At 51.0% G+C, this 12,635-nt stretch overlaps 1 protein-coding gene across 3 annotated transcripts in view; it reads left to right on the top strand.

Annotated features, from left to right (window-relative positions):
* Positions 1 to 12,635, top strand: part of CPNE4 (copine 4) — a 509,926-nt gene that overhangs the window by 480,803 nt on the left and 16,488 nt on the right. For all 3 annotated transcript variants that reach the window (XM_058290594.2, XM_058290593.2, XM_058290595.2), the window contains 3 exons: positions 1,842 to 1,975; positions 10,476 to 10,530; positions 12,573 to 12,624. In XM_058290594.2, the coding sequence (XP_058146577.1) occupies positions 1,842 to 1,975; positions 10,476 to 10,530; positions 12,573 to 12,624 (241 nt within the window). The remainder of the gene's footprint in view (positions 1 to 1,841; positions 1,976 to 10,475; positions 10,531 to 12,572; positions 12,625 to 12,635) is intronic.

Below are 12,635 nucleotides of genomic sequence, written 5' to 3'. Positions count from 1 at the left end.
TTAGCCCTTTATCAATTGTGACCCCCTTCTCTTAAAACATCTGGGTTCCTGAAAACAGCCTGTGAGTCCTGCCTCTCTCTATTTTCAACCACAGTCTGGTGGAGGGGTGAGGAAGAAAAGGGGGAAATCAGTGATGGAAAAATAACTTTATGAAAAAAATAAGAGGTTAAAAGTGAATTCTTGCTTGTTAGTCCATTGCTTTTCTCTTCCGGTCACTTTGATTTGAGGGCATTGCTGAAGACTCGTGATGTTTTCCCCACTAACATTATTCTTAAAAACTGATCTTTTAGAGGCACAAGCGAAGCGCATGGCACCATTTCTCTGTCCTTCCAGAAGTAACATCCCACTTCAATCAACCCAAGGGGCAGTCTGCTTATTTGTTGTAATGGAATTTGCCAATGTAACACAAATAATGTTCTCCATCCACCAGAAGAGAAAACAGAGACTTTCTGTTCCTAGGAAGCCTAAAAAGCCCCATAATGGATTTTGCTGAACCCAACAGGGAAAGGAAAGATATGACAAAACATCCCTTTCTTCCTCTACTATTCCTTCTCATTTTTTTTTTTTGCAATAGCCTGTGTGAGAATTCCTTTTTTCTTCTTCTTTATTTTCTTTTAACTGTTACATTCAAAAAAATATGAGGTCCCCACCCCCCTCAGTCCACTCCTCCCACATCCACCACCTCTTCCACCATCGTGGCACATCCACTGCACCTGGTGAATACGTTTTGGAGCACTGCTGCCCCACATGGACAGGGGTCTACACTGCAGTCCACACTCTCCCCCAGTCCACCCAGTGGCCAGGGCAGGACACACAACGTCCAGCGTTCCTTCTCATTTTAACCACTGCCATTTTAACCCACCCCCAAGATCAAGCATTTTTTGAGAGGTGTTTGCTGAATTAACTTTATCTAGCTGGTGATGTAAGAAATCAGAAGAAATGCTCCTTCTCAGCTCAACACCCCCTAGGCTTAAGCGTTTCGTTGCTGTTGTTAAGAAGTGATTGGTAAGCTCCAAAATGTACTCATCAAATGCAGTGCATGTACCCCATGAATGAAGGGAGTTGTCGATGTGGGAGGAGTGGGATATACGGGAACCTCTTATATTTTTTATGGTAACATTTTGTGTGATTTATGTACCTTTAAAAAAAAGATTAAAAAAAAATGATTGGTGAGTCAAACTTTGGTTTAGATGGTGATGATGCTGGGAGTCAGAAAAACATTTAAGACGTTGAAAACTAATGAAACCTGGAGGTAAGACAGAGGGTCCACGTCTCTGCTCCCCACTCCCAAAGCCAAGCCGTTCAGGCCAATTCTTTGCTGTAAGGGAGCTTGTATGTGAACGGGGACGGCGAGGTTGAGTGCCTTGCAGGAGGGTGCTGCCTGCAGAAAACCTGCTGGAGCCACATCAGCGCTCTAGCACCTGGCCACTCGTGGACACGCGGAGGAGGTTTTATTATGCAAACCACACCCTTAAGGCAGGGCTGGGTGGGAAGGGGGCTCACCTGTCCAGCGAGCTCAGGAGCTTCTCTTTGTGAACTTTCGCTTGGGCCTGGAGAGGCGAAATCCTCCCCTTACTCTGGACCAGCAGTGGCCGGATTTCTCACCTGGGCTTCCACCTCAAGTTCCGTTTTGGACAGGGAAATGACAAGGGCGGCTGGGGGTGACGGGAACGGCCCCAACCAAAATCCCAACGTCTCGTAAGCGACTTCGCTTCTCCCCGAGCGCCCCTCCTCGGCGAGCTCTCCGGCGTCCTGCCTTCGTCCCACCCGCGCAGCTGACCGCACAGCCCAGGGCACCCCTCCCTTCGGGTCCCACCCCCGCGCCTCTCGTCCTCTTCCAGGTGGCCATAGACTTCACTGCCTCCAACGGGGACCCCAGGAACAGCTGCTCCCTGCACTACATCCACCCCTACCAACCCAACGAGTACCTGAAGGCGCTGGTGGCCGTGGGGGAGATCTGCCAGGACTACGACAGGTAAGAGCGCCGCGGCGGCGGGGTCCCGAGGTGCCCAGCAGGGCCTCCGCGCAGGAGGGAAACTCAGGTCGGCTGTGGCCCTTGGCGGCTGGGCCAGCCGCACTCAGACCTTCCACCTGCCACCTGCAGAGAGCTGAGTGGGCGCCACTGCCCAGCCGCCAGACAAATCCCTTCTTGGCTGTCTTCTTTCCACTGGGCTGGAGACCCCTGGAGAGCAGCTCGGGTTTCCTTTCGTGAGGCTTTAGTATATTCTTTTTTTATTTCACTCCAAGTTTTCTCCATGAACGGCCGCATTGCGTCGCCTGGGAACTTAGAAGCCCAAGCCTCTTTCCACGATCAAGATGACATGTTAACAAGGTTCCCAGGGGACCCGGGTGCATGTTCAAGTTTGAGAAGCCTGATTCATAGGACATAACTGCACTCATCCTCACATTAGCCCTTAAGTAATAGATACTCTTGAACCGAAGAGGGAAAATTTGCGCGGAGAGGTTAAGTGCTTTGTCCTCCTCGCTCAGCCAGAGGCAGGATTTGAACCCAGATCTAGCTCACTCTTCAGCTTGAGTTCTCAATCACTGTTCCGCTGACCTCCAAAGCTGTTGTTGGTAACGTGAGCAGAGGGCTGTTTGTGTGGCTGCGTGTGTAGGTACCTGGACAAGTGTGTGTTTGTGCATACATGTGTACAGGAAACATGATTTCTAGATCAAATAAGTATTATATTTATTTTTACTTGACAGTAAATGTTGATCTTTCCTATCTAGAGAATTCCTTCTGAGGAGTGATTCAGAAAAACTACATTAAACTGAATTTATCCTGCCTTTCCTGTGTTTCCCAGATGAAGGTGAAGGAGGTCAGGTGTTTGTTTAACAAGGCTTTCTGAGGTGGAACCAAAGCAAATTTAAATGTTTGTAAACATTCAGTTGATTCCCTGGTGCCACTGCTAAACAAGCCTGGTTAGACATGAGGAGCAATTACTTGACTCTCTGGAGAGTAAGTGACTCACTTTGGTAGGTTTCAGAGGAAGCTGGCATGACAGCGTGGTGTCTCTCTCTCTCTAGTTTGGAATTAGTGGTGCCCACTTTTAAACCCCACAGCCCAGTAAGTGGCACATCCCCTTCCTGCTGGACTGGCTCTGGCCCGGCCGTGTCCCAGGAACTCAACGGGTGCAGCTGGGGGGGCGTGAGCGGGTGCAGGGGCCGCCGCGCCTCCCCTCCTGTGCGTCTTGCAGAGAAGCGGGGAGCCGCTTTAAATTGGCTTATGGGGCGCTGCTGCTTCTGCTCAGCCTTAAGGTATCGACTGTGAAGATGCGTTGAATGTCACAAACACAGGAGGATTTACGGGAGGTTTACGTTATCTGGGAATTTGTACGGAGGAGAGGACAGACGAACAAATCGCGTGCCCGCTGCATCAGAAGCTTCTCTGGGCTCCTCAAGGCAACAGGCCGCCTTCCTCGCCTCCTTGACACACACACCACTGGAGTGAAAGGCCAGGGGTGCCTTCCAGATGCGTAGTTACTCCTGAAATGCTTGTGAACAGGCAAGGAGGCTAGGGCACTCGGCACAGGCCAGGCCATAGGTGCTCGGCAGTAAAGCAGAGCCTGAATCTGCAGCGAAAGGCCGTCTAATAAGGAATTCCAAAGAGAAGATTGGAGCGTTGTTCAGAAATTAAGTTACGAGGCTGAGAGCCTCGGCATGGCTCCGTGGCTGATTTACTGGGTGATCTGGAACAAGCTGTTGAATTGGCGTGTCTCCTGATTGCCTTGCGTGCAAAATGCAGGTATTATCGTCAGAGCGACACGCACGTCTCCGAAAAGCTTTTATCCCTTGTTAAGGTGAACCAGAGAAAGTCTGGGAAGCATTTTGTATTCCCTCACAAATGCAGATTCAATATAAAAGTAAGATATGGCACCTTGGAAGTTAAGTAAAGAGTCACGAAAATGACTCCTTTTTTAAAATTTAATAGGGTGATGCCAAGGTTATCAGCCCCAACTAACCAAGAAAATCAAGGTTCTGCAGGTCGGCGAAGCATTTCTTTCTTACATAAAGAAGGCAGCTAAGCATTAAAATGGGCAAACACTTAAGAAAGAAAAGGAGGATTGAAAAACCGCAGAGCTCTCTTAAGACTCCTTAGAAGAATGTGTGATGCGAGCTGCTCGCTTGAAAACTGACAAGGCCCCGGAGTTTCTCCTTGTGTGGGTGGACAGACACAGGCAGGCAGGCAGGAAGTGTCAGGCTGGGGCTCTGGAATTAATTCGTTCTCCATCGCAGTCAGTGAGGGGTGCTGCTCAAACAGGAACACAGCGTGAAAGCTGGCAGGGGCCCCGCGCCTCCTCCTGCGGGGTCAGGGAGGCTTAGCCCGTGAGCTGAGAAGCTCCTCGCAGCCCCTGGCAGCCACGGGTGTCCTCGCTGCCCTGTGCAGTCGCTGCCGAGGGGCCACCACGAGGTCACCAGGGAGCAGGGCAGCTCGAGAGGTGCCGGAAGCTTCCGCAGACACCGGTGCTCCAGCCAGGGCAGTCCTGCCGCTCTTCTGTCGCTGAGCCTCTGGGAGAGGCACCACTGTCCATCTCTTGAGAGCACATGCACGTGCACACAGGCACACGCACAACCATGCAGGTGCATGCACACAGGCACAAGTGCACACGCATGCCTGTGCACACACAAGCTCACACAGATGCACACACATGCAAGTGCACATGCATGGCACAGAGGCACACACGTGTGAACACAGGCAAGCGCACAGCACAAGCACATGCATGAGCACATAGGCACACAAGGTGCACACGTGCATACACAGGCATATGCACACACAAGCACACATGCTGGCACAGAAGCACATAGGCATGCACACAGGCACACACGTGCGCACACAGGCACAAACACATGCATGCACAGGCATATGCACATGCACAAGCACACATATGCACATGCGCACACATCGGCACACGTGCACACCCACACATGCACACAAGTGTGCACACATGCACGCACAAGTGCACATGCATGCATACACAGGCACACACGCATGCACGTGCACACACAGGCATATGTGCATGCTTATGGATGCACACACAAGCACACACACAAGCGCACATGCATGCATCCCTAGGCACACACATGCACACACAGGCATATGCACATGCTTGTGGATGCACACAAGCACACACACAACTGCATATGCATGCATACCTAGGCACACACATGCACACGCAGGCATACGCACACGCTTGCACATGCACACACAAGCGCACATGCATGCAAACACAGGCACACACAGGCATATGCACATGCATGCATGTGCACAAGCACATGCATATGTATGCACATGGGCACACATAGGCACACATGCACACCCAGACATATGCACACACGTGTGAACCCAAGCACAGGCACACATGAGTGCACATGCATGCATACATAGACACATGCCATGCACACGCACGCACAGGCATATGCACACACACAAGTGCACATGCATACAGGCGCGCACACAAGCACGTGCATACACATGCACACACGCACACAAGCACAGTATGCTCAAGCTCCATGTCCTCTGTCAGCTCTGGCACCCCCGCTCCTGGGAGCAGCAGCCGCTCAAGGCCAGGGGACGCCAGGGGAGCAGGTTCCCGACCGCGTGAAACCGCGATGGAGAGGCTGGTCTGCGGCCCGGCGCGTGCCCGTGGGGGCCTGCCTGGAGCTGCCGGCTGCCTGCTGTCGACCCGGGCTGTCTGCACCCGCCCGGCGTGCACTGCCGTTTCCGTCCTGCGCCCGCGCAGAGCGAACGCCCGGGCCGGTGGGGTTAAGTGGAGAGGACTGTGACGGTGACATCGCGGCCACTTCTTCCACGGTGCCAGGCCCAGGCGTGCTTCTCAGCCTTGGCAGCGCGCCACAGCCTCGCGGGGAGCCCTTAAAAGGCGCTGGCGCTGCGGCCCAGGCGCAGCCGGGAACCGGGACTTCCGAGGTCCCCCAAGTCGGTGGGTCGGGAAGGAGAACCAGAGCTGAGCGGAGCGCCTCGGGGCCGGTGGGATGGCCGCGTCCTGTGCGCACCCGCGGCCAGGCAGCTCCGGGGTGCAGAGACAGAGACGAGGGCAGCTGCGTGCCTCCTCGCCCAGGGCCCACGGGCTCGGGAGAGAAAGCACGTCACAGCCGGGGCCGGGAGCCTCAGGGGCACGCTGGGCTGCAGAGCGGAGGGCAGCGTCCACTCTGCTTTCTGGGAGCCCAGCGGAGATCAAAGGGGGCATCCTGGGAGGGTCCCTGGGCTGGGGGGAGGGCGCCTAGTTCTACAGAGGTAGGGCTGTCCTCAGGCTGGACAGATGGCCCTGGGCCCGAGCCCGCTCTGCTCCTCTGCGCTGACGCGGGGGCCCCTGGACCCCTTTCCCTGATGGCACGCTGGCGCGTGACCCGCCTGCCCTGCAGAAGGGGCCTGGGCTGGGCATCAAGAGGCTGGGCAGGGCGGGTTCTGCTGCCGCTAGTGGAGGAAGCTCTTGTCTGTAATTCCCTAGATTTGCTTTTTCCTTAAATAAGCCAAGCACAGAAGGAGAAAGAACTGCAGTGTTCCCTTGAAAGGTCATTTTGAACCAATGAGCCCTATTATTTATTTCTTGTTTTTAACATTAAGTACCCTAAGAGGAAATTTGTAAAAATATATATTCTCAATTTCACATTGAAATCTATCATTTTTCACTATGGGTAAGTGTATTATATGACAAAGGATGAAATTTCTAGTGTATTATAAATATGGACATTTAAAAATAACTCAGATAAATAAGAATAAAAACGTCAAAACAAAATAAAATAAAATAATAACTCATAAAACTCTTGTGGACTTAACCAATAGAATCTAAATGCCATTTGACAACTGTTTGATATGCATTATTATCCATTTTAAAATATACATGAACAAACTCTTCAGTCTAAGTTGAGAATTTTAATAATTTATTTCCATGAACTCATGTTTCCATTTCCTTCCCTTACAAAATTTTATCCCAACGTATCCTAGTAAATATTGTTTGAAATTCTCTTCTTGAATATAGTATACTTTTTGGTAACAAAAATATGAAAATAAATTGAATTTTTTAATTTTCTAAAATGGTCTGTGAACATAAAATTCAAAGTATTTTTAAAATATCTTCTGGTTGAGTTTTTACAATTTTTTCATTTTTATCCATGTAAATACTAAGAAACCTTGTTTTTATAAATGAATATGAGAATGGGAAAGGTTTTAATTAGCAGTAATACTCAGTTCTTTCAATTCTAAGTTATCAGCAATGGTCTGTCATCAAAATACAATTTTAATGACCTTCTACCTGCTGACATCAGCATTTCCTACAATTGTTTCTAAAGCAAAAATTGGCAACTACCTGACTTGCGAAAGGATTTGTTTCCCAGTGAAATCATTCACACTTAGCATTGCTCCTTTATCCAAAGTGCCGTTGTGAAGGGGAGGTGTGATGGAGAGCAGTGGCTCCATCACAGGTAGCCCCAGAACATCAGCTTAGGAATACAGATGCAAGTGCAGGATCTGAATCCTGGTGCCTTAATGAAATGAAAAATAAGAGCCAGGCCCTCACGCCTCTGAAGAGCTTTGCATTGTGATGTATCCCAGTTTTAAGACGACTTTAGAGAACAAACGTTATTACATGTCTAGGGGCTCTGACATGTCATATTGCTCTGAGTTAGGCTCCATTTCCTTCTGGAGGCAGTAATTTGTCTTCACTTTTATTAACCGCTTGCCGTATCCCAAAGTCTTTCTTAACAGGGATGGGGCAATGAAAATGAAGCTTCCATCTGAGGTCATTTGGCTATGACCAGGCCTGAGACGTTCGGGAGAGCTTAGTCATTACCACTGAGGACCACGGGTTCTTCTACCGCATTTTATTCCACTTTATTCCTGGAGTAAGAATGATCACCTTGAGGGATGTACTGGTATAGCCCCTGCGTTTCCCAGATTGGCAGGATCCACCAATCAATTTCCCAGGTAGTTGCTAAATATGCCCTTTGCTCAGTGCTTAGTAGATCCATTCTCGAGTTCTTTGATGTGTTGGCAAACCGATTCTTATTTTGTGCTCAGCTTGCCTTGTTCTTGCTTCTTGCATAATAAGACTCCTCTCTGCCTAGTTTTATTTTTAATCAGGAAGAAGGTACATTTTAATCTATTGTGCTTAGGTTAAATTTTTTCTTTAAAGTGTTTATGAGGTAGAGGCTTTGTGGTGGCTTACTTCAGAGAATACGTGCCCTCTTGGCTCATTAATTATTCCCCTTGTAGGTGAGACATTTTGCCTACCTCTCTACTTTTGAAACTCAATTATATAACAGTGCATCATGCTCAGCAGACTTCAAATCCCCAAGGTGGCTTAAAGGTACAAAAGGAATATCATTAAGGCTGGGACATTGGTTTGGAGCTTAGAAATGGATGGAACATTCTATCTTAGCCCTCCTAACCTCATCTAAGAAGAAAATAAACAGCGGCGTGTCCCAGGTTTCTCCATTTCTCTTCTGACTTCTGAGCTACCTCTGAGTTGGAAGAACCAGGAGTCCTCCTACCCCTGGGAAGGCTTCCTTCTAGACTTGACAGGAAAGTCTGTGGAAGCCCCTCTCGTAGACCCCTCCCCATTCTACCATCCCACGCCCACGCCAGGCTCCCTCAGGGAGGAGCTGCTGAGGCTGATCCTAAGCTGTTGTGATTCTATTTATCAGCATTAAGGACTTCTCTAATAGATGCTAGGTGCAGCACACCCAAGCCCCAGTCTACCCAGTGAGGTTCTGAACAATTCAGACCGACTGGCAAGTCTGCTGTGTCAGTTCTGGCTTCCTTGTATTTCCCAACCCCTAACTTTAGATTTGATCAAATGGGCTGTGTTTTAGTAAAGGTTTGCAGAGCCATTGTTGGCTGCTAATGACTTCTAACCCGGGTAGGCAGTGGTGCAGGAGATCACACCTGTTGCTAAGACCTCTCAGCTGGTTGCAGGATTCTTTACTTACAGAAGATGCTCAGGGCAGGGAGGCCTACCCCAGATCCCCTTTCCTCCTCGTCAAACATTGCAAAGAACTGAGAAATGTAGGAATGGTTCCAAGAACTAATCGCAGTTGTGTTCTTAATAGGAGAGGAAGTGAGAGGCAGATGGCGTGAGAGGGACATACCCTCTGCCAAAGGAACACTCCAGAGTCTTCCTGCAATGCCCTGTGACTGCACAAAATTTGCTTAAGGAGGGTGTTATTTGTTGTCTAGTCAGGGGACCCAGAAGGAAACCGCATGTAAGGGTGTAGATTGTCATTACCTAATAACAGTGTAGCAGAAAAGGCATGGCTTTGAAATCTCAGACCTCCATGATCATCACTTTAGGCTACTTGTTTAGCCTTCCTGAGGCTCAATTTATTCATTTGTAAAATGAAAATAGCAAGCAGGTGGTAGCCGAGGGCTGTGTTAGGTAAGTGCGTAAATCACCCCCAATGTGCCCGGCATGTGTGCCCAAAAGTGCTGCTTCTCCTCCTAGCCATACGCTCACCTGCAGTACAGGAGTTAGAGCTGAGAGTCACCGGGAAGGAATAAGTAGGGCGAAATTCCAATATGCCCAAGAGAAGCAAGCCAAAGAACATTTACACGACTCTCGTGGGTTTTCACAAGAATTCTCCCTCCTTCGCACAGCCTCCTAACGATTCAGTGCGTGGATTGGCTGTTCATTAAATACTTACCGAGCACAGTCTCTGGGGCAAGTATTTTGCTGAAGGTGGGGACCAGGGGACAGTGGGGTGGGGAGGAGGATAGAAAGGTATTAATTAACACAGAAGACAGGGTCCGTAGAGTCCAGGAGATAAGAGGTCTGTGAACAGTTCAGCACTACTGGTGTGTAATACAGCGGGGACGAGCTCCGTCAGTCAGCCAGCCTTGCCAGGTCCCAGGGCTTTGTAGCACCTCCTCGGACTCGGGCTCATCTGGACTCGAACCCCGGCTCTAACCAGCAGGATGATCTTGGGCAAGTCACATCACTGCCGAAGGGCTCAGTTTCCCACCTTTAAAATGGAATAATGATCTCTTCCTGTAAGGATTTAAAACGATGTAGATATATATCTCCAAGATCCTATGGAGCGGGTGGAGCTCAGGCTGAGCGCACACTTTACATGCACGCGGTCCCAGGTTCAGCCCCCAGTATCTCCTAAGGAGAAAAGATCCTCACCATCCACCATAGGAGTTACCTCATCCACAATCACTTTTCAAAGGAGACAGAGAGCTGGGGGGAAGGAAAACAAAACAGCCCTGGGGCCACTGCGTTCCTTGGTACCTAGTCTAGCAAAGTCAAGGGAAGAAGTGGCCGACTAATTACGCTAATGAACTTAGGGGTTATTTCTTGATTTTAATTACCCATGCTTTCGCCTGCCCTCATTACCACGGATAACCGAGAGCTGCGCGGCAGCCTTTGACCTAGCAGCATTTGTCCCGGCGAGGTAAGGCAGGCTCGTGTTCTTCGTTAGATGAACTGAAGCGGCTTCTTCTTTAATTTTGATTTCAGTGACAAAATGTTCCCAGCCTTCGGGTTTGGCGCCAGGATACCTCCAGAGTACACGGTGAGTGAGTTTCACTTTGCTGGGGCCCGAGAACACGTTAGATTTCCTTCCTAGGAGTCTTGCTCCTTTGGTCTTAAAGTAAGAAATGGCAATGGGACCCCAAGGGTCAGAAACGGCCTTTGGCGCCCGCGCCGGGCTCCTCAGATGTATCCCAATCCCCGGGTTCCTGGGAGGGGCTGCTCAGAGACCCCGAGGGGAGCCCCACGTTCAGACGGGGCAGGGACTGGGACAGCACGCGGGCAGCTGGCCTCCCGGGCTCAGGCCCGGCCCATGGACGAGCACCAGCTTGAGTCCGCGGGCTGAAGCCCCATCCGCGCCCTGGGGGAGGCTCGGGGACGAGCTGAGGAGAGGAGCACTGTGCTCAGAGCAGGAGCGCCGAGGCGCTTACAGAGAAGCGGCACCCGCTTTGGTTTTGAGAGGATTCGGCCCCACACAAGAAGGCGAAGGCTGCGGAGAGACCTGAGGCAGAGCTGAGGCGCTCTGCGGTGCCTGCGGGGACGCGCCCCACCGGGCGCCCTCCCCAGGGGGGCCAGGCCTTCGACAGGCAGCAGAGCCCCTGCCTCGCCTGGCCAGAGCCTCTGGGTCTGAGCTACGTCCCAGCAAGGCCGCCCCGCGAGTGGTCCCGCTCACGACTGTCGGGAGCAGACGTTTGCTTCCTCCAGAGCCCTCGGGCCTCGACCTTCCTGGTCCCGAGAGAGCCACCCTCCCGGTCACTGCTGGAGTGAGCAGAGGCCGCTCAGTGCCCCCCACGACTGCTTCCAAAATTCACCCCAACGCCGCATTTCCTCTCTGCCCTAGATGTGCCCCGATGGTCTCGGCAGCTCTGGCAGCCCCAGAGAATTTCAAGATCACCCCGATTTGCTTCTTTGGGATGGAATCTTTTTGCTCCACCAGGAGCAGACTTTGAGACAAGGGTTTGGATGCGAAGAAGTTATTGGGGAGGCGGAGGAAACGTCAGTAGAGGGGGGACCAGGGAAGGAAATCCCCGAAGGGCATGCCTTGGAGCCCCGTAGCGCTGGGGGAGCAGGGCCTGCTCCTGCGGGGGCCGGGAAGGCCAGCAGAGAATACAGACCCCCACCCCCCGGAAGGAGCTGGGCTGCGCGGGCGCCATCTCCCGTCCTCAGGGGCCAGGGCTGCACCGGGGACATTGACTCCCCCAGGCCTTCCAGCCTTTGCAGGGGCAGGTGGAGGCCAGAGAATAGGGCTCAGGGCCAGAGCAAGCCCCGAGGCAAAGAAACCTGGTGAGCTGGACCTGCTGGAGGGGTGAAGGCCACGTGCCGCCAGCACCCACCAAGAAAGAAAAGGCCCATTCCACACCCACGGTGACCTCTTTTCTAGCCCCCAAGGGAGCCAATGCTTGAAAATAGCCTTTGAAATGGAATTCTCCATACAATTCCCATAAAAATGTCCCAAGGCCAGAACAGCTTTGGAAAGAGAAAGTAAACAATATGTCCTTGGGCCCGGCCATGGGTCCTTCCAGTAGAGGAAGTTTTACAACAAGTATCACTTTGTTACTTTCCCAGAAGCAGAGGGCATCTAGTTTACCTCTATATATGTGAAAATCCTCTTGCCCTGTAGTTCTGCATGTCATACCAGAATGACTCTTAAATGTCAGCAGCTTAGCTGGAGCCTTTATAGCCATCATCATCTTGAGAAGACAGCTTGGGTTTTTGAGTTATCATTTTTTTATCACTGGGTCCAAATAGAAATCAGCCAAATCTAAGCCTCCCGTCTGTGGCCAGGTCTATCTGAAAGCTTTTTGGAGTTACATCTTTCTGAAATCTTTCCTTGCACTTTTTATATGCTTTTTTCTCCCCTCCTGCCAACAGTTATCTGATTCCGGAAAGTCTTCCTGTCACCTCCACTCCACAGGGAGCAGCGGCCACCCCCCTGGCAGCTTGTGCAAAGGCTTAAAGTGGCCCCTGCTAGGCACATAATGAATGTAATGGCATTTGTTTACAAACTCTAAACCTCAGTGCTCCTTCCTGGAATAAAGCCGTAATTCCCCTCTCTTCCTTTTTAAAATTCCCATCGGTGTCTAGGTCTCCCACGACTTCGCGATCAACTTTAACGAGGACAACCCGGAATGCGCAGGTAAGTCACAG

Source organism: Dasypus novemcinctus, chromosome 31, assembly GCF_030445035.2.
Source record: "Dasypus novemcinctus isolate mDasNov1 chromosome 31, mDasNov1.1.hap2, whole genome shotgun sequence".
Classification (NCBI taxonomy): domain Eukaryota; kingdom Metazoa; phylum Chordata; class Mammalia; order Cingulata; family Dasypodidae; genus Dasypus; species Dasypus novemcinctus.
The sequence above is the reverse complement of the archived record's forward strand: the minus strand, read 5'-3'. Positions and strand labels throughout refer to the sequence as shown.